This window comes from Tamandua tetradactyla, chromosome 4 (genome assembly GCF_023851605.1).
Source record: "Tamandua tetradactyla isolate mTamTet1 chromosome 4, mTamTet1.pri, whole genome shotgun sequence".
Classification (NCBI taxonomy): domain Eukaryota; kingdom Metazoa; phylum Chordata; class Mammalia; order Pilosa; family Myrmecophagidae; genus Tamandua; species Tamandua tetradactyla.
In genome coordinates, this window is record NC_135330.1 from 196,660,883 (window position 1) to 196,680,976 (window position 20,094).

General features: G+C 41.6%; 1 protein-coding gene across 1 annotated transcript in view; it reads left to right on the top strand.

Annotated features, from left to right (window-relative positions):
• Positions 1-20,094, top strand: part of RXFP2 (relaxin family peptide receptor 2) — an 89,451-nt gene that overhangs the window by 22,614 nt on the left and 46,743 nt on the right. Inside the window, exon 5 of the mRNA XM_077156945.1 lies at positions 8,624-8,701. Coding sequence (XP_077013060.1) covers positions 8,624-8,701 — 78 coding nt within the window. The remainder of the gene's footprint in view (positions 1-8,623; positions 8,702-20,094) is intronic.

Here is a 20,094-nt window from a genome sequence, read left to right on the forward strand (position 1 = left end):
CACATGGGACACAAATATCTTCATGTTTTTAGCCCACTCAGAAAGGTCTATCCACATACTTCTTCCCCAGACCTCTTTGTCACCAATTTTCCAATTATGGTCTTTCCAAGTCCCTGACCATCCAGCCAAACCATTAGCAACAGCCCATGAGTCAGTATACAAACGCACCTCTGGCCAGTTTTCCTTCCAAGCAAAATGAACAACCAGGTGCACTGCTCGAAGTTCTGCCCACTGGGAGGATTTCCCCTCACCACTGTCCTTCAAGGACACCCCAGAAAGGGGTTGTAATGCTGCAGCTGTCCACTTTCGGGTGGTACCTGCATATCGTGCTGAACCATCTGTAAACCAGGCCCGAGTTTTCTCTTCCTCAGTCAATTCACTGTAAGGAACTCCCCAAGAGGCCATAGCTCTGGTCTGGGAAAGAGAAGGTAATGTGGCAGCAGGAGTGGAAACCATGGGCATCTGTGCCACTTCTTCATGTAACTTACTTGTGCCTTCAGGACCTGCTCTGGCTCTATCTCGTATATACCATTTCCACTTTACAATAAAGTGCTGCTGTGCATGCCCAACTTTATGGCTTGGTGGGTCAGACAACACCCAACTCATGATAGGCAACTCAGGTCTCATGGTAACTTGGTGGCCCATGGTTAAGCGTTCAGTCTCTACTAAGGCCCAGTAGCAGGCCAAAAGCTGTTTCTCAAAAGGAGAGTAGTTATCTGCAGCAGATGGTAAGGCTTTGCTCCAAAATCCTAAGGGTCTGCATTGTGATTCTCCTATAGGGGCCTGCCAAAGGCTCCAGACAGCATCTCTATTTGCCACTGACACTTCCAGCACCATTGGATCTGCTGGATCATATGGCCCAAGTGGCAGAGCAGCTTGCACAGCAGCCTGGACCTGTCGCAGAGCCTCCTCTTGTTCAGGTCCCCACTCAAAATTAGCAGCTTTTCTGGTCACTCGATAAATGGGCCGGAGTAGCACACCCAAATGAGGAATATGTTGTCACCAAAATCTAAAAAGACCAACTAGGCGTTGTGCCTCTTTTTTGGTTGTGGGAGGGGCCAGATGCAGCAATTTATCCTTCACCTTAGAAGGGATATCTCGACATGCCCCACACCACTGGACACCTAGAAATTTTACTGAGGTGGAAGTCCCCTGTATTTTTGTTGGATTTATCTCCCATCCTCTGACACGCAAATGCCTTACCAGTAAATCTAGAGTAGTTGCTACTTCTTGCTCACTAGGTCCAATCAACATGATATCATCAATATAATGGACCAGTGTGATGTCTTGTGGGAGGGAGAAACGATCAAGGTCTCTGCGAACAAGATTATGACATAGGGCTGGAGAGTTGATATACCCCTGAGGTAGGACAGTGAAAGTATATTGCTGACCTTGCCAGCTGAAAGCAAACTGTTTTTGGTGGTCCTTACTAATAGCTATTGAGAAAAAAGCATTGGCCAGATCAATAGCTGCATACCAGGTACCAGGGGATGTATTGATTTGCTCAAGCAATGATACTACATCTGGAACAGCAGCTGCAATTGGAGTTACCACCTGGTTGAGTTTACGATAATCCACTGTCATTCTCCAAGACCCATCTGTTTTCTGCACAGGCCAAATAGGAGAGTTGAACGGGGATGTGGTGGGAATCCTGCATCTTTCAAGTCCTTAAGAGTGGCAGTAATCTCTGCAATCCCTCCAGGAATACGGTATTGCTTTTGATTTACTATTTTGCTTGGTAGGGGCAGTTCTAGTGTCTTCCACTTGGCCTTTCCCACCATAATAGCCCTCACTGCACGAGTTAGAGAACCAACGTGGGGATTCTGCCAGTTGCTCAGTATGTCTATGCCAATTATACATTCCGGAACTGGGGAAATAACTACAGGATGGGTCCGGGGGCCCACTGGACCCACTGTGAGACGGACCTGAGCTAAAACTCCATTGATTACCTGGCCTCCATAGGCCCCCACTCTGACTGGTGGTCCAGAGTGACGTTTGGGTCCCCTGGAATTAATGTCACTTCTGAACCAGTGTCTAATAATCCCCGAAATATCTGATCATTTCCTTTTCCCCAATGCACAGTTACCCTGGTAAAAGGCCGTCGGTCTCCTTGGGGAAGACTTAGAGGAAGGTCAACGGTATAAATTTGTGGCAGTGTAACAGGTTTCTTCCCCATAGGGACCTGGCCTCCCCTTCATTCAAGGGGCTCAGGGTCTGTAAACTGTTTCAAGTCTGGAAATTGATTAAGGGGCCGTGACTCTGTGTTTTTGTAATTCAGGTTAGACTTTTGTTCCCTTGACCTAGAACTCTTTTGTTTATACAGCTCCAACAAGAATTTAGTAGACTGCCCTTCTATTGTATTTCTAGGCACCCCATGATTTACTAGCCAATGCCACAAATCTCTGCGTGTCATATAATTTTGATGCCTCCTTTGAGTTTGTTGTCTATTATAATACCCGCGTCTACCCTGTCTTTGGTGATTAAGTGCTGCCACCTGGCTTCTGCCAACTCGGGATCCTGTCATCCCCATTGTGTTTAAGGATTCCAGCTCAGTGACAGCAGTTCCTATAGTAATATCTGACCTACAGAGAAGTGCAACCACAGAGCACTTGAGGGATGATGGTGCTAGTCTCACAAACTTATTTCTCACTGTTCTGGTAAAAGGTGCATCCTCTGGACATTCCTGGGGTGTAAGAGCAGGCTTTGCATGATAAATCCACTCTAACATCCCAATCTCTCTAAGCCTCTGGATCCCCTCATCTACATTATACCAGGGCAGTTCTGGCATTTCAACCTCAGGTAATGTTGGCCACCTTTTGATCCATGTTTCAACCAACCACCCAAACAAGCTGTTAACACCTTTTCTAACTGCTCTAGCTATAACATTGAATGCAGAATCTCTGCTTAGTGGGCCCATATCAATAAATTCAGCCTGATCCAGCCTTATATTCCTCCCACCATTATCCCACACTCTTAAAATCCATTGCCACACATATTCCCCTGATTTCTGTCTATATAAATTGGAAAACTCACACAGTTCTTTTGGAGTATAACGTACCTCCTCATGTGTGATACTTTGTACCTCACCTTTAGGGGCCTGTTGGGACTTTAGTCTAGTTATAGGTCTAGAAGAAATGAGGGGTGGTGGGGGTGGGTCATGAAAAGAATTAGAAATATCTTCCAAGCCATTTGCTTCAGGGCTTTCATTTGCAGTTTCATCTGGTGAAACAGGATTAATAACTCTAGGGCTAATCCCTTCAGGAGGAGGTTGGGTGGCCAATTCCTCAAGGCAGGCTGGAGGTGGGGCGGCTATGTCCTCAGGGCAGACTATTACAGGGTTATCTAAAGAAGGTTCAGCATGGTCTAGGGTTTCAACCTCACCCCCAACATCATTATCAAGCCATATGTCACCATCCCATTTTTCAGGGTCCCACTCCTTTCCAATCAATGCCCTCACTTTAACGGCAGACACCATGCAAGACTGAGATTTCAGTTTACGTTGTAAAGTTGCTACTCTAACAATAAGATTCTGAGTCTGATTTTCAGAGATCTCAAGTCTACGGCTACAGGAAATAAAATTTTCCTTCAGGGTACTCATAGAAACCTCTACATCTTTCAGACGGCACTTAAGCTTCTTGTTTGAAGCCTTAAGCCCATCCCTTTCACCCTTTAATGTAGACAGTGTATCTAACAACAACCAACCAACATCTCTATAACTCTTATTTCTACAAAACTCTGTAAAGGTGTCAAAAACATTATCCCCCAGAGTCTGGCTTCGTACAAGCGAAGCATTAGGAGAATGGAATGATGATATTTTGACTATCTCCTTTGCCAACTCAGTCCATGGATTGGGAGTGTCATTCTGATTACGGGAATCAGAGTCCTTAGTGTCTCTGAGCCCAGTCAGAGTAGAAAACCATTCATAAAAACCCATTTTTAAGATTCTGTTCCTTAAGAACCACTCCTGGTACCAAGATGTATTAGTTAGGGTTCTCTAGAGAAACAGAATCAACAGGGAACACTTGCAAATATAAAATTTATGAAAGTGTCTCACGTGACCGTAGGAACACAGAGTCCAAAATCCACAGGGCAGGCTGCGAAGCCGACGACTCCGATGGATGGCCTGGATGAACTCCACAGGAGAGGCTCACCAGCCAAAGCAGGAATGCAACCTGTCTCCTCTGAGTCCTCCTTAAAAGGCTTCCCATGATTGGATTTAGCATCACTAATTGCAGAAGACACTCCCCTTTGGCTGATTACAAATGGAATCAGCTGTGGATGTAGCTGACGTGATCATGACCTAATCCTATGAAATGTCCTCATTGCAACAGACAGGCCGGCGCTTGCCCAATCAGATGAACAGGTACCATAACTTGGCCAAGTTGACACCTGTCCCTAACCATGACAGAGGGTAACCAGGGTTTCCCAGATGGAGAAGTTTAATGATTCCATATATATTTTTCCCCTTTGTACCTTGTTACCTGAAGGAGTAAATGGAGGCATTCAGAAACCATGATGCACTAGAAAACAGCACCAATTGATTAAGAATCTATTGAAGTTCAATCACACTACATAGAATTTCAGAAAAAAATAAAAAAGAATTTAGTTGATATTCAAGCATAATTATGTTTTGTGCATGATGACGGGAAAGCCAGCTCTGGAATTAAGACCCATATAATGCACCCTGTGATTCCCATTGTACCCTACTATTGGGAACAGTACGTAGGAGCAGATATTCTGAAAGAAGACAATTCCTGCAGAGAAAGCCAAACATCTGTGTCAGTATATTCAGACAATTTAGCGCATGCTTCTAGGCAAATCACCTCCATTCTCGCCCTGTAAAATTAAGGATTCCACTGCACGACTTCCAGCCCTCTCTACGCGTTTTTCAGCCACGCTTTACTGTGGCGACACATCAGCAGCCACCAAGCCAAGATCTCAGTGGCTTTCAAGGACTGGTATTTGCGCTTTTCATGTGGACAGAGCTGGGCTCGGGGCAGGCCCGTCTCACGTGACTCTCGTGTGGTCTGAGGTCCTGGTGGCAGCAGCGGCCGAGCCCACCACCCAGGCGCAGCTAAGGGCTCTGCTGGAATGTGGCCCCTCCACATCTGGCTGCATTCAAGCAGTCAAAATAGGTCAACCTGAAAATGGTTGACAGTCGGCAAACTCTCAGGCCATCCATCAAGGCGGGCATAGCTCAGGTTTCACTGAATGACCTTCCCAACTCAAACAGATCGTTTCCTTCTCTGAAATGCCATTGAGCATCTTGGCTGCAGCTCTTGTTTTGATATTAAATGTTTTTTATTGTTTCCCATTCCAATTTCAGCATTTGGGTTTGAGTTGGTTTGGTTTTGCGTTTTCCCTTTCAACTTTTTTCTCTTCGTTTCTCCAAAAATACAGTGAAAATTGTCCTATGCGGGAGCTATAATTTTAAAACAAGGAGGCTTTCCAGAGAATCTAAGCTCCCGCAAACCAGAAGTGGATGTCTCTGTGACATTTTTTACTCTCGGTTTATGGCAATGCTCCTAATAGCTGAGCTTGCCAAGAACTGAATTCCCAGATAAATGGAGCATGATTTAAATTATTTTAAACTTAGAACCTCAAAGTTGAAACATTTAAATTTTCTTGCTAAAAATGGACCCTCTATCAGGACTGGTTTGCACAACTAATGGACACACTCTGCTGCATAGATTGTATGACTTGGTTGGGTTTGTTCTGCCTGCTGGGTGCAAACCAATCTGCAAGCACACTGAAAAGGCTCCTCAGAACACCAATCTTATTGAAAACTGAGTTAATGATACAGTCTCTTGTGGAAAGGCTAGTGTAATTATAATCATGAATCCCTAGCTAGCATGGCTGAATGGATTGCTGAGATCTTACTATGACGTGGTCTGTATAGGAGACTCTTTGCATTGTGGTTTGGGGCTCACATGGGCTTGCACTTCAGAAACTTATTATGCTGTGATTTATAGTTTTTGATAAAAAAGTATGTATTAATATAATTCCTTAATTTAGTATGTGTCCTTTCCCTATAAATAGCATGTGATTCTAAAATGCTGTTGGATCAGATCTGGTGAATGTAAGTCAGTATAGTCGGCAGAAGTGAGAAGAATTTACAAGACTATGCTGTTATTAAGGGTATTTAGTAAATGTGTTGTTAGAAAATATTAATATGGGAAAATAGTGAATAATAGCCTACATGAAAGGCAATCATACAATTCTGAAAGTGTGTTTCAAATCAGGGCTTTCTGATCATATTTATATTGATGAAGATTGGACATCATCATTTTGCATCTAACAATGGTTTCTAAGAAGTGTATCAAAGTAGAAGCTACAGAAGCACCCTGCCATCAAACTAGATAATTACTGCATTCAGTAAATCAACTCCCTCAAATTAGCTAGAATTGTATTGAATTGTGCTATCTAGTAAATAGAATATTTGTATGAACTTTTATATGAGAGCTATAAATAGCATGGGTGCTACCCCCAGAAACTGAAATGAAAGGGTGCATTGAAACAGGCAAGGATCAATAATATATGCTTGTGTGAATTAGAAGTTAATATCCAGTGATGAATCCGTTCATAACACTCTCCCATCTCAGCTCTGCACGAGACTCTCCTTGGAGCCTCGTTATGCAGCTGTGCCTGGGGGGAGGGACTGCATTCATTCGCGTTATTCTCATCCTCGCACACATTTCGACTACATCAGTTTCAGTTAAAAAAAGCTGGATCTCCACACTAGATAAGTCAAAGTGTAAACTTATGACATGAAACATGTTTAAACGCTTGCCCTTCTGCCTTCAGAAACCAACAATGTGTCAAAGGCATTCTTAACTATTATTTGTAACTATTGGGTTCTTAGCTTATCTGTGTTAATATTTCAAAGATTAACTTTGAATGCCTAGCAGAAATGGAAGGTGATACAATGTTTTAGTCATTTAAATCTATTTCTCAAGTCTAAGATTCACAAGGAAGTTAAAGCTTTTAAATGCCTTGACATTTCTTCTTTCTCCAAAAAGTTACATTTTCATGGAAGAGATATTTAAACTTCAAAACGTCTTGTAATGGGCAATATAATTGCATTTTAACGTTTATGTGCAAAGTTTCAGTACTAGAAACTCACATTCATCATCTTGGCAGCAAAACGCAAAATGAAAGATAAACTAATAACCCCAGGGTTGGTTGGTGTTTTTTTTTTAGTAAGCTAATGTAATTTTTATCTACAATGACCCCAAGGGTAGTGAGAGGAATAAAAAAAAGGTATTGGAAATGGAAGAAAAGATTTTTAAATGTTTTTTAAAATTTTATCTTTAAACTTTATCTTTAACTTTTTCTCTCTGTTGTTCTTTGTTTCGGTTTGAAAGATCAGATGACAACCCATTTAATGTATCTGAAAGGTGTCTTGGAGAATTTAGTTCACTTCTTAAAAGAGAAAAAGCACCATGTTATGTGATTAATAAAGTATTTTCTGCTTCAAATTGTCTGAATCTTTGGCCTATCAAAAGCTGGAATGGAAGAAAACAATGAAAACCCCCATCTCTTGTGATCTGTGATGACAATAGAAATTCATAACAAGACAGTTTTTTAACCATTATTTAAAAACAACAAACATGAGAATCCATATCACTCAGTCACAGAATCCTCTGTCCAAATCAGGACTACAAACTGTTATGTATGTCTGTATAGATATTTCCCAGTTGATAAAATATATACTCAGACGCGGAAGTCCTACAAGGTCTACAAGGAGATTACACCAGGGTGGGTGAAATCCTACTACCCGAAGTTCTTCTCTGTCCTCCAGCTGACACTAACTGTTTAAGAAGCTGCCTTCAAGATGGAAGAACTAAATTATAATTAATTCAAAGCTGCCTTCAAGATGGAAGAATTAAATTATAATTAACGGTGCCTAATAGGTATAGAACACAAAATTGAAAGTAAAAATAAATTACACACTTTTGAAAAGGAAAATTATTATGGAGGAAGTAAAAGCAGATTTAAATATTGTACAAATGTTTTTACAATAAGCAACCCCTAAGCACAAGACCATATATTTTAATGATTATGATCTTTCTGTATATCACTTGAAAACATTTAAGTGTATTTGAGTGAAAGTAGGTATTTTTTGTGAATTGACCAGTGAGTAGCTTTTTGTCACTTGCTTATTGTATGACAAATGTTTGTGAAGAGTTCTGTCGCCCATTCAGTATAAACCTATAGCCCTTCGTATTTAAGAAGTTCTATGTATGTTTGGATTTAAGGAAGTGCAAATTGCATTACACGCTTTGAAGAAAATTTTGAACTTTTAAAGCTATTTTGAAAAATAAATGTCCTTTATCAAATAAAATTCAAAATCTTCTTTATATGTGTGTACACACCACAATGAATTAATGATCAGGAACATGGCTGTAGATTTAAAATAAAAGGAAACAAACAAAAAGAAAGAACCAAAAAAAGATGAACTGCGTAGTGACAGGAGATGTCTCGCCTTGTGCCAGTGAAGTTGTAGCTGTGAGCATGCTCAGACACTTGGGAGGCACCAAAGGACTCAATCAGAACTCGTACAGGGCTAAAAGGAGGATACATCTAATAATCCAATTGCTTTAAACCTACTGTTATTTTTCTGTTTTCAAACACCGCTTCAGTCTCAGATTGACTGCAATGTTCCTTCTGCTTCATTTCATCCTTCTGATAGATGTCAAAGGTAAGATGCTGCTTTCTTGCTTTAAATGAGTGTTCATTCAAAAAGAACATACTATTTCTATTTAGTTTTATATATTAATCATACACTCACTGCAGTGTCTGATAAAGTGACAGCAAGCTTGCATTGTCATCAATAATTACTTATAGTCCCATATATCCTAGCAATCTCTAGGTACAACAAATTTTCTTGCAAACTTATTAAAAACTGGAGATAAAGTATCTTTTAAAGTGTTGACATATAAGTTATATTGAGAATTTTTTGTATTGGAAAAGTACATGACAAATTACAAAGTAAATCATTGTTTTCTGAAATTTCAACCTATTGAAATATGTCCATAAAATGTGTGCAATTTTTAGTTACTGTTTCATCGTTTAACATAAACTGGCAACTACAAAACCACTGACAAATCTAAAACAGAAGTTTCTCTCCTGAAGAGTAAATCTGTCTAGAAAAAATTATCGAAGTCCTGCAAAAATAAATCTAACTAGATCATTTTCTTTTAGTTTTAATTTTTAGAAATTTTTATTTCAGCTAAACTGCTAATTTTCAAATTAGTAACATTTTCCTCATAAAGTTGCAGGGGGGAGGGTGATAGAAAACTTTAAGTCTTCACCTGGTTTCAAAGAAAGAAATAGACTTGTTTTACTGTGAGCTTGTACACTGTATAAATAATCGTGTATCATACATAAAGCATGCTGGGGTCTATAAATATTATTTTTAAATATCAGTTCCGTAGTTTTTCTTAAAGACTTTTGATAAAACTATGAGAATAAAAGTTAGAATGTGAAACTATTTCTATTTTCTGAGGAATTCATTTTAGGTTTTAAAAATATTCAATTTTATTAAATGAATTCCAATGGAATATTTTAAATCTTGAGATAAAAGGCAACATTTATGAGCAATTACTTAAGAACATCTAACAAAAAGGATTTAAAAATCTTTTTATTTTATTTTGAATTTGAAATATTAAAACCTTGTGTTTCAATTTATTTAAAAATATTATTCTAATATACATCGCAAGGTTTCTATTTTGTATTCTAATCTCTTTTATATGAAACCTATTAGCTAAAAAGAAACAACGTATGAACTCGTTTAACTTGAAATATCGTTGTAGAAAACAGTGTATTTCTCTGCTTCAACATCTTGCCTCAGAAGTTCATGTCCTATCCATCTTTTTAATATTCCAACTTTATATGATTTTTTAAGAATAGATTAAAAAGTAGATGCCTGGATTCAAGAAACTTCATTATAATCTGTGCCCTTAAACATTCTTTAAGGCACAAGAAAATAACTATAATTAACAAATTTTACTATAGCATTGCCTTTTCTTAATACATTCAACTGATTTTGCTTAAAGCTTTTATGAGATAAAAAGATGTATATGACTAAAATAACATTCTATGATTTAGCATACAGTAATGGCATTCTTTACACTGAAAAAAGAAATGTTAAACAGATGTCTTTCGGACTTTAAAATTTCATTTCTTCATAAATGCCATATTTGAGATTCATAGAATCAACCTGATAAATATTTATAGATTAATTATAATTCTCAACCTGATAAATATTTATAGATTAATTATAATTCTCTGGAAATTTTTGTTTTCTAATTTTACATTGCTTTTGATTGCTAATTTAAAATCTTACACTTAACTAAGGTTAATGAATGTGTCATTATCTTAATGCGTGAAAATAATAAGCATTGCTAGGGGATTAAACTTTTTTCTTTTGTGCAATAAGAAAGTGTCCATAAATTACAGACACTTAAAGCAGTAAAGCTTTTTGTAACAACCAAAGAAAAATAATTTAGAATTATGTAAGAGCAAAAGTTGCTTTCAAAATTTAAAGAACTATTTGAGACAGATTCTCGGGCCAGATATAAACAAAGTTGAAAAGTTAGAAATTATACGATTGCCGGTTCTCTTCTGGTCATGTCATGGTGGAATGTCTAAGGAATGGATGTAGATTAAACATCTTAAACTACCGACGTCAACCAGAAAGAAAGATAACAGTTTTTATTGGTTATATGCTCTAAAGGTATTGCATGGTCAATATCCTCACTGACTAGCCTTGTTAAGCAACTTCATCAACAATTTGGGGAAAAAAAGAAATGGATTAATTGGGAACAATATTACAAAGCAAAAGCATGAGTCTAAATGGCAAGTTTTGAAAGCATGTAGCATTAAGGATGCTACCAACGGCTGCTTGTTCGAACAATCGGCTGCCCTGGAGAACCTGGCTGCACTCAGGGAAGGCGGGGCGGGAGGCAGCGCGGTGAGCAGGAATCGCCTGCCCCCTAGTGGACACGCACGAGCCTGCACGGTCCTTTCCCAGGTCGCTGTGGCTTGAGGTTTTCTAACTAAACATGAATTTCACACAACTACGTCGAAGCCGCTGATGGCCGTAAAAAATCAATTATGTCGCAGGCCACTCACAAGGAGGAGATAAAGGGCACCGCTTATGAAAAAGAAATGTCCCTACTGGAGGTGTGCATTCAGGCCAGAAGTTAAAACCATTCAAGACGTATTGTCTTGAATGGTGCCAGCCGGGTACATCTCGCAACAGAGTCTGCTCATTGCTCGGTTTACCATGGTCAGATGTGACCAGAGGCATTAAAGAGTTTTAGGGACTCTCCCTCGAAGTGACGAAAGAGACAAGATTGGGATATCGTTTTGAAATGAACCATGTTTATATCCTGGAAAAAAAAGCAGTGACCCAAATAAAAGTTCGGTTAACTAAGAACGGCTTGGGGTACAAAATTATACAATAGAATTGTTCAGAGTGGATCTCAACTTGAGGACGCAGGTGGAGTGGCTTACTTGTTTTGTAAATACGTAAATTGAAATTCTTCAGGCAAAATGAATGTGCTTGATTTACATGAAAAATAATGGAGGCACAATTATCTCAGAATGAAAACTAATCCCCTCCTCTGTGCTTTATTCACATTGTATCAGTTTCCCACCCCTATACTTCCAGCTGTCTTTTTATAGGAAAAACAGTTTGCAGTAAAGGTCAACATCATCCAATAACTCAGAAAATTGCCCCTCAAGACCAAAATAAAATAGCTAATTTCACCCTAATGTGATCAGCAGGCTTTTAGAATTTTTTTTAAGATTGGAAAGAAATTATAACGAAACAAATTAACTCGATTACTAAGTAAAAACTTTAAAAAATATTTTTAATGCAATTGATGAAATTTCAGACTTTTCTTGGTCCGTCCCTCCTCTCTGCAGTTCTTCTGGCTTCCACCCCACCCTTCCCCCGCCCACCGCCCTCTTCTTCCTGCCCCACCTCTGTCCACCTCCACCTCCGATGCCCGCTGGCCTCTCTTCTTACCACTTACACATCCCACTGACACGCCCTTGGCTTCTTCACCTCTGAAGCCTGCCCTCTGGTCTTCCTCTTGCTGCCTGTCAACTCTCTTGCTCTGTGTGGTAGTTAGGGTCAGGTGTCACCTTGGCCAGGTGAAGGCACCTAGTTCTGTGGCTGTGGACATGAGTCAATGGTCCGTGAACCTCATCTGTTACTCGTTACATCTGCAGTCGGATAGGAGGCACGCCTGCTGCAACGAATGATGTTTGACTTAATTGGCTGGTGCTTAAAAGAGAGACTCAATGTAGCGCAGCTTGGCATTCCTCATCTCAGCACTCGCAGCTCAGCCCAGGCCTTTGGAGATGCAGAAAGAAGTCACCCGGGGAAAGTTGTTGGAACCCAGAGGACTGAAGAGAAGACCAGCAGAGGTCACCTTGTGTCTTCCCATGTAAGAAAGAACCTCAGTTGAAGGTTAGCTGCCTTTCCTCTGAAGAACTATATGTCAACTAAATAAATCCCCTTTTATTGAAAGTCAGTCCGTCTCTGGTGCGTTGCATTCCTGCAGCTAGCAAATTACAACACTCTGTGAGTGCTTGTCCCCTCCGGCTCCTGCTCCGTCTTTTCTCCAGCCCACTCTCTCTACTCCCCGCATTTGCCCCATCCTGATCAGCAGCGCCTGTCTCTTCATTCCCACGTTGCAACGCACCCATCTCTCAATTTCCCTCCTCGTACTCCCACACTCCTCGCCTCTAGTCTCTCCCCATCTTTCCTCCTGGGCAGGTTCTCCCTGTGTGGTCCCCGCCTCCCCTTCCCGGCCTCACCTCCTCTCTGTGTCGCAGTCCCAGCACCTCGGGCCCGGTCAGCAGCGCCTTCTGGCGCCCGGGCTGCGGGGACACCCGCAGACAGACCCCACTGGGCGCCGTCCCCAGCAGTCGTTTGGTTTGCCCTCTTTAGTGCTAAGATGATAATCTGCAATTCTCACAGAAGCAGCTGATGAAAAATCTCTTCCGATTTGGGGTTGAATCCTCTTTCTCATCCACTGCCAGGCTTCCTCTTCCACTTTTGTCCTGCTCTTGTCCCCCTGTGGACACCGGTCATTTGCCTGGAGGAGGACATGAGTGTAACCTGCACGCTTCCCTCTCCCTTTCTCTCTCTAAATAGTCACACTCTGTTTCTATAATGCAGAGACGTTCTGTCTCAGCCACAGAGGCTAAAACACGACGCCTGTGGCTGTGTGTATTTCCACCTCTCACTTCCCTTCACCTAAGTCCACACAGCATAAGGAATTCCGCAGGTGCAACCCTCTCCCGCTCTGCCTTTGCAACCCACTGCAAGAGTAAGTCCCTCCAACACCTCACACGCTGTGTGAGGCGGAGGAGAGTCCCCAGGTCAACCGATTTATAGGCAGGGAAAGGAGAATCCCTGCTGAGTGATGCTGGAAAACCATTCCCTTACTCAGAAGTCACTTCCTTTATGGTTGTTTTCCACTGAAAAACACAGCTCTTATTGTAATAGCTAAAGCTAAAATTAGCTACTTGGAATAATAAGGCTTTGCATATGCGATGTTATTTTTGTCTTTTGTACGTGTGGATTGTAAAAAACTTTGGTAAGGCAAAAATTGCCTGTGCCCTGCCCTGGTCCCAGGCACAGAGCACATAGCCAAGGGGACCACCTGGCCCCACCCATGTGGACTCACTTCCAGGTGAAAATTCAGCACAAGAAAATTAAGCATTGATTGAGATAAATGAGAAAGGAAAATAAATGAGCTTAAAGCTTCTGCAGACACCAGTCCACATTGATGGCACATCCAACGTGTGTGCGCCCAAAGTGACCTCATCTCCTGGCATGACTCACCCCCCATATGCCGTGTGCTCCCGCTGCCCCCCGCGGGGATTTCGGTACAGGTGGATCAATTGGGAACAACACTGCTCTCCGCGAAAATGTTAAAGTTAGTCAACAGTTTTCAAAGCATATGCTATGTGCTGAGAACTGGGAACTTTTCTAGCCATTGAGAGAATCAAAGCTAATAAAATAAATTTCCTTCCATTAGGAGGGGCAGAGTAAGCTATGGGAAAGAGGCAGAAATTATAATTATAAATTATAATTATGATGCAAGCCATAAATCCTACAATAGAGGCACATGCAGGATGCTTGGGAATGAAAAAGAGAAAGTTTAAACTCAGGAGTGGTCTCGGGGGATCAGTAAAGTTTTCACAGAAATGACTTCTGAGTTGAAGATGAAAGAATGAGGCAGACATGAGGAGAAAAATGACATCCCAAATCGAGAACAGCACACGCTAAAATCTTCGTATCTTCCTACGATAAAAGTCAGGGCTGCTGGCAATGTTTTCTAACAGAAGACACAACGATTGTAAAAAGGTGAAGGAGAACTGGCCACTGGCCATGCTTAACCTGGAACCACTTCAGATGCTTTGAGTTCTTTTCGTCTTTTGCCGTTAGTGAATATACCTCAATTTTTATCCCATTTTGTTTTTCAAGAGCATTTGGATTATTTCTGGTTTGGGGGGATGTGCATAACTCTTCTATGAACAGTTTTGTATGGGTCCTTTCCTGCAGAGAGGTGTGTGTCTCTGTGGGCATTTACTGGAAGTGAAATTGCCAACTCGCAGGGTTTGCCTCGCTTCCACTTGAGTAGATGACAAGGACAAGCTGTTTTATAAAGCGGGTGCCCCATTCACAGGAGCATCAGCAGATAAGAGCTCCTAGTTTCCCTTCCTCCCCCAATAGCTCATTAAGCCATTGTTTCTTGTCGTTCTTAATTGTAGTCACTTGAGTAGTCTACAGGAATGTCTTACTGTGGTTTTGATTTGCATTTCCCTGATTGCTGATTAGATTTAGTAGCCTTTCAGATGTTTATTGGACATTGGACAGCCTCTTCTGATTAGTATCTTCTCATGTCTCCTGCCCATTTTTCCTGCTTGCTGTTTGTCTTTTCCTTATTGATTTATAGATTTCTCTATGTGTTCTGGTTATAAACCCTTTGCAAAATATCTTCCTCAACTCTGAGGCTTGCCTTTACACTTCCTTAACGGTGACTTTTTCATTGTGACAAAAGTTCTTAATTTTAATATAATCTAATTTAGCAGTCTTTTTCTTCCTGGTTAGTGCCTTTTTTTAAAATCCTTCTTATTAAGATCTGTACCCCAAAGCCATAAATATGTTCTCCTATATTATCTTCCAGGAACATTATTACTTTCCCTTTCATGTGTAGTCTGCAGTCCACCTAGAATTGGCAATCCTCTGCCCCCTTCTCTGAAGTGCCACTCAGACATAAATTGAATGTTCGTATGTGTGTTTGTCTTCTCCTGAACTTTCAATTCTGTTCCATTTCGATCTTTATGCCAGTGTCATACTGTCTTAATTATTATAGCTTTATATGTGAAACTATACAGAAAATGAGTCCTGTCTCTTGTTACAGTTCCACAATTTTAGGTCCTACCTTCTAACTACTCCAAGACACTGGAGACAAAAGAAGTATCAATATAGTGATTTAGCAGTCATGCTCGTTTGTTAAATCCTATCTTCTCTGTTATAACTCCGCCTTCTCCTTTGAACTTTCTCCCAATCTTTAGGGGTATTTGGGCTATGCCCATTCTAACTTTTTCATATCGGAGAGGGCTGTTGATAATATGGGATAGGGGAACGGATCTAGTTGATATTCTGGAGAGGCTCGCCCCACTGGGTTTTAGGAATTACCTGGCCCAGGGATCCATCTGGGGGTTGTAGGTTTCTGGAAAGTAATCAAAGTACATGGAACCTTTGTGGAATCTCAGCTACAGCCCAGGTGTCCTTTAGGGTTGGCAGGATGGTTTTGGTTGGGGATAGACAAGCCGTGATAAACAGCAATATCTAACTGTGCTACGGATTTTTGTAGATCCTCTTAATCAAATCAAGTAAGTTACTTTCAATTTTTAGTTTGCCTACTTATTTTAAAGTCAGTGTCTGAAAGTTCCATTTCTGGAGCCCGTCACAAGCCAAGTGAAATCTGAGGATCAACGGGGGACAAATATCTGTGCGTTACACAACAGCGGGCGAACCTCCCCGGGGTTCCAGTAACGTTGCCAAACACAGTTTTCTCACACATAGCTCCAAACGCTGTATTCCAGCCCATTGCTGTCAGGAATGAAAGCTTTGCCAGTCCAGGCGCACAAATAAGCTAGCTAATTTTTCCTAAAGCTAAATGCATGCCTTTTAAAGGATTGTCTCTTCTTCTGTGGGTTTGTTGTCATTTTAACAATAAAATGCAATTTTTTGTAATAACTCATTTTTATGGTAGATGGTAATTTATGTTGCTTTCATTTAAGTCCTTATTTGACAAATTGAAAAGTTAGCAACAGTTTGCAGCTCCCTCTAAATTCTTTAATTGATTTAGTGGTCTAGAAATTTATTTTTTACCCCTGGAAAGCAGTGGCCTAATACTTATCAGTGACATTTGGGGGGTTAATAAGGAAAAAGGAGCCAATACATTAAGGAGGTTAAAAAAATGGGGCAGGGGTTGACTTTTAGAGAATATGAAGAAGAAAGAAGTGAACCAGTGCGGAGAACAATCACAGAGCCAAGGGAAGGAAGTTTCCCGTCTGGAGAGAATGGCCTGCTGGGTCAGACGCAAAAGACTCGAGAGAGACAAGGACCATAAAATGGCCGTGGGCTTCAGTACTGACGAGGACGCCCGTGACCCTAGTGAGAAGAATTTCCTTGGTGCAAGACCACGACTGGATGCTGTGGCTTGAAGAACAGAAGGCGATGAGGAAGTGGAGGCATCAAGTTGCATGACTTTTCTGAGAAATTTAATTGCAAACAGAAGAGTTTGTGTCTGTTGTAGAAGCACATGTTTTGTAGAAGCAAAACAACAGGATTTTGGTTTCTTTCTCTGATTGTTCGTATGCTTTGAGGGTGGGAACTGATGGAATAAACTTAATGTCGTATTAAAAAGTGGTAGGGAAAAAGAGATGTGGACAATAGAGAAGAGGAAGGAGGTAGTTAAGGGAGAAAGAGTCTGAGATGAGTTGAAATGCTCTAGAACAAGCAGAGGGTTAGCATGGCAGAGAGAGGGAGACCTCATCTGTGGGTGCCATGAAAGAAGCATCCAGGGCTCCACGTAGGGCTCTCCACAGGTCAGCACTAGCAGTCCCGATGAGTGGACCTCACTGCAGGGCACATCCCGCCCGGCCACGTGCAGGTAGATTGGATGCATTGTAAGCCGATGGAACTAGAGTTGGGGAGAATTCCCACCAAGAGGGAGAATTCCCACCAAGAGGGAGAATTCCCACCAAGAGGGAGAATGGCTAGCACGTCCTTGAAGTTGAGCAGCCAATGAATTGGGAGGAGTTCGAAGAGGGAGAGGCACCCCTGCCCTCCACGTTCCACATGCCAAGTTCCCACCTGGCTTTTTCATCTCTCCTCCTCAATTCCCCTTTCCATGTTCCTCTTCACCCACCAGAGTGCTCCTTCCCTGAGTTTGCTGATCTCCGGCGGGTTTTAGGAAGAAGGCAGTCTCTAGAACTCATGCAGAACAAGAAGAGCATTTAGATGTTAAAAGAGAAAATTTTAGCCTAAATAAAATTTTCAGAAGAGAATATCCTTATGTCCCAGCAAGGGCCATGGCATCCAGGCTATGGTTTATGACCCACATAAATACAGCTCGCCAAGGGGCATGGATGCAATCCCTTCCCGCTGAGGTTGAGGCTGCAATTTGAAAGGATCATTGTTTTACCAATTCAAACAAATGCGTATTGAGCTTTTCCTCTGCTCCACATGGGGAGGCACCATTTCTGCCTGTTCAAGTGATTGGCAGTCATTGGAAGAGGGAGCTGGGGTGATGTTTCCTGAAGGAAAGGAGGGCCATTCCCCAGCATGAGAAGTTCAGTTTGTCCCAACAGAAAATAGGGGCTTACAGGAGCTGAGGTCTGAGGCAGGAATCTTTGATATGGGGAGGACATGGGTAAATGTGCGAATGGAGCTGGAGCTGTGTCCTGCACATACCGACTGAGGTGCCAAGCAAAACGGTGAGGGCAGGGAAGACCGAACGGCAGCATGCTAACATAAGATTTCTAAGTTTATTAAAAGAATAACCAAGAGGCCAATTTCTTTCTACCCACCTTAACACAAAACCCCTTCTAGAAAGACTTTATACACTTCGTTCAATCAAAAAATAGTCAACCCGCAAAGGTGGGCTTTTACTGAGGCTCAGAATTTTCCCGGAGGTTGAGGATTCTCAGCAGGTGTGCTCAGGTGGGGGAGCTGGATGTGCCTTCGCTCCCCCTCAGAGCTGCCCTCACTGGTGTTGTGCCCTCCCCCACCAAGACCCTGGCTCATGTGCTCCACGCAGGGACGGATGCAGACTGTCCTTTGGACTGACGACACAACCTGGCCCATAGTGGACACTTGATTAACAACTTTGCGAGTTTGTGTGAATGCTCTCCCTGGTGCTGCAGTCATTGGCTCTTCGGAGCAAATGGCAGAAACTTCACCTGCGATTTCTGTAGACTTCCCTTCCCTGATGACAATGCCATCTGAACAGGGTTAAACTCCACTAGGAGTAGTTGAGTCTGGGAAATTCCCTCCCTGGCCAGTTTCCCCTGGGCTCCCCATGGAGCCCCCTGGGTTCACGCAGGGAGAGCTGGGCCAGGCCCAGGGGACATCAGCCTTTCTCAGCGCCAGGCAGGATTAGCGTTGGCAGACAGCCAATGCTAATTGATAGGGTGGGACCCAAACCTTTCCATCGATTCTGCATCTGGGACCTAAACAGGACCGCTCACCCGCTGGTTCCCAATAACCCAAGTAAAGTGTTGGTGACAGCAGAACCAGTTCTTTGGGCAGCAATCCAGTCAGCTACAAAGGCTACGAGGAGTTATTTGAAAATGGCTTTGCACAAACATGTCCAGAGTACTGACCAGAAGGGGGATGAGAGCTTTTACTGAGCCATTTTCTTCTGTCCGTTCAGACCTTCCCTCAGCTATGGGCTTGGCAGGGGCCCCACAGAAATTCCCACAGAAGCCATCAGCATTGCTTTCACGGGTGCATCCTCCATCGTTAGAATCCCCAAGTTTCAACAAAACTGCCTTTTTCCACTTCTACATAAGGCAGAAAGGATAGACAGCAGAACATGCCTTTCTATTGATTATTATACCAGATACAGTAAGGACTTTAAATTACTTTTAAAATTTTTATAAGGACAGAATAGAATAATAAATGAAGTGCCTAAAAGACAAACTGATATTTCATCATTATCAGAATAAAAACATAAACCTGCAACTTCGGGAACCTAAAATATTGAAAGGAGCTCTTCCTTCAATTCTTCTTTTATTCCTAATGATCCATTCATTCATTCATCCATTTAAAAACTTTTGACGCCAAGTAAGTGACAGGCACTAAGTTAGACGATGGAAGTTTAGGATGCAAAGGACAGGGTATAGGGGAGAGTTTCTATTTATTTTTCTTCCACATAAAAGTGACACCTTGAAAACTCTTCAAGAAAATGCCATTATGGGGTAGAAGTGAGGAATTGTGGGGAAATATAGCCAGTAAACTCTTTTCATACGTTTAGTCTCTCTCCTCCTCTTCTTTTAGCTGCACTTTCTAGATAAAATCCAATATTTTCAGGGAAAAAGAAATAACTTCGATGTCTCTTGTCTCTAACCGTTGGTTCCTTATTTGCCTCTGAGCATGTCTGCTTCTGTGAGATGGGGCATTTAGTTGGGTTCAGTCTCCAAATAACTCACAGCTCTCTTCACGATAAGCCCCAGGAGAGAACAAAATATACTGCCTGTGTAAAAATTGTCATTCATCAAATGCTTAATAGCCTTTTCTAGGTCATTAAGAAAATATTATTATAAGAAGAACATCTACAATTCTCTCACAACTTTCAAAAGAGATTTGAAGCTGCATGAAATAAAATCCATATAAATCATATGACTTTTAAAGTCAAAAATGAAAAACATGAAGGAGTAGGGGACGCATGCATATCGTCTGTTCTTCTTCCCTAGAAGCCATATGGAAACCATGAAATGCTGAGGCATGGCCAGCTTCCATTCTACAGTCGCTTCCTTCTCAAAGCCCCA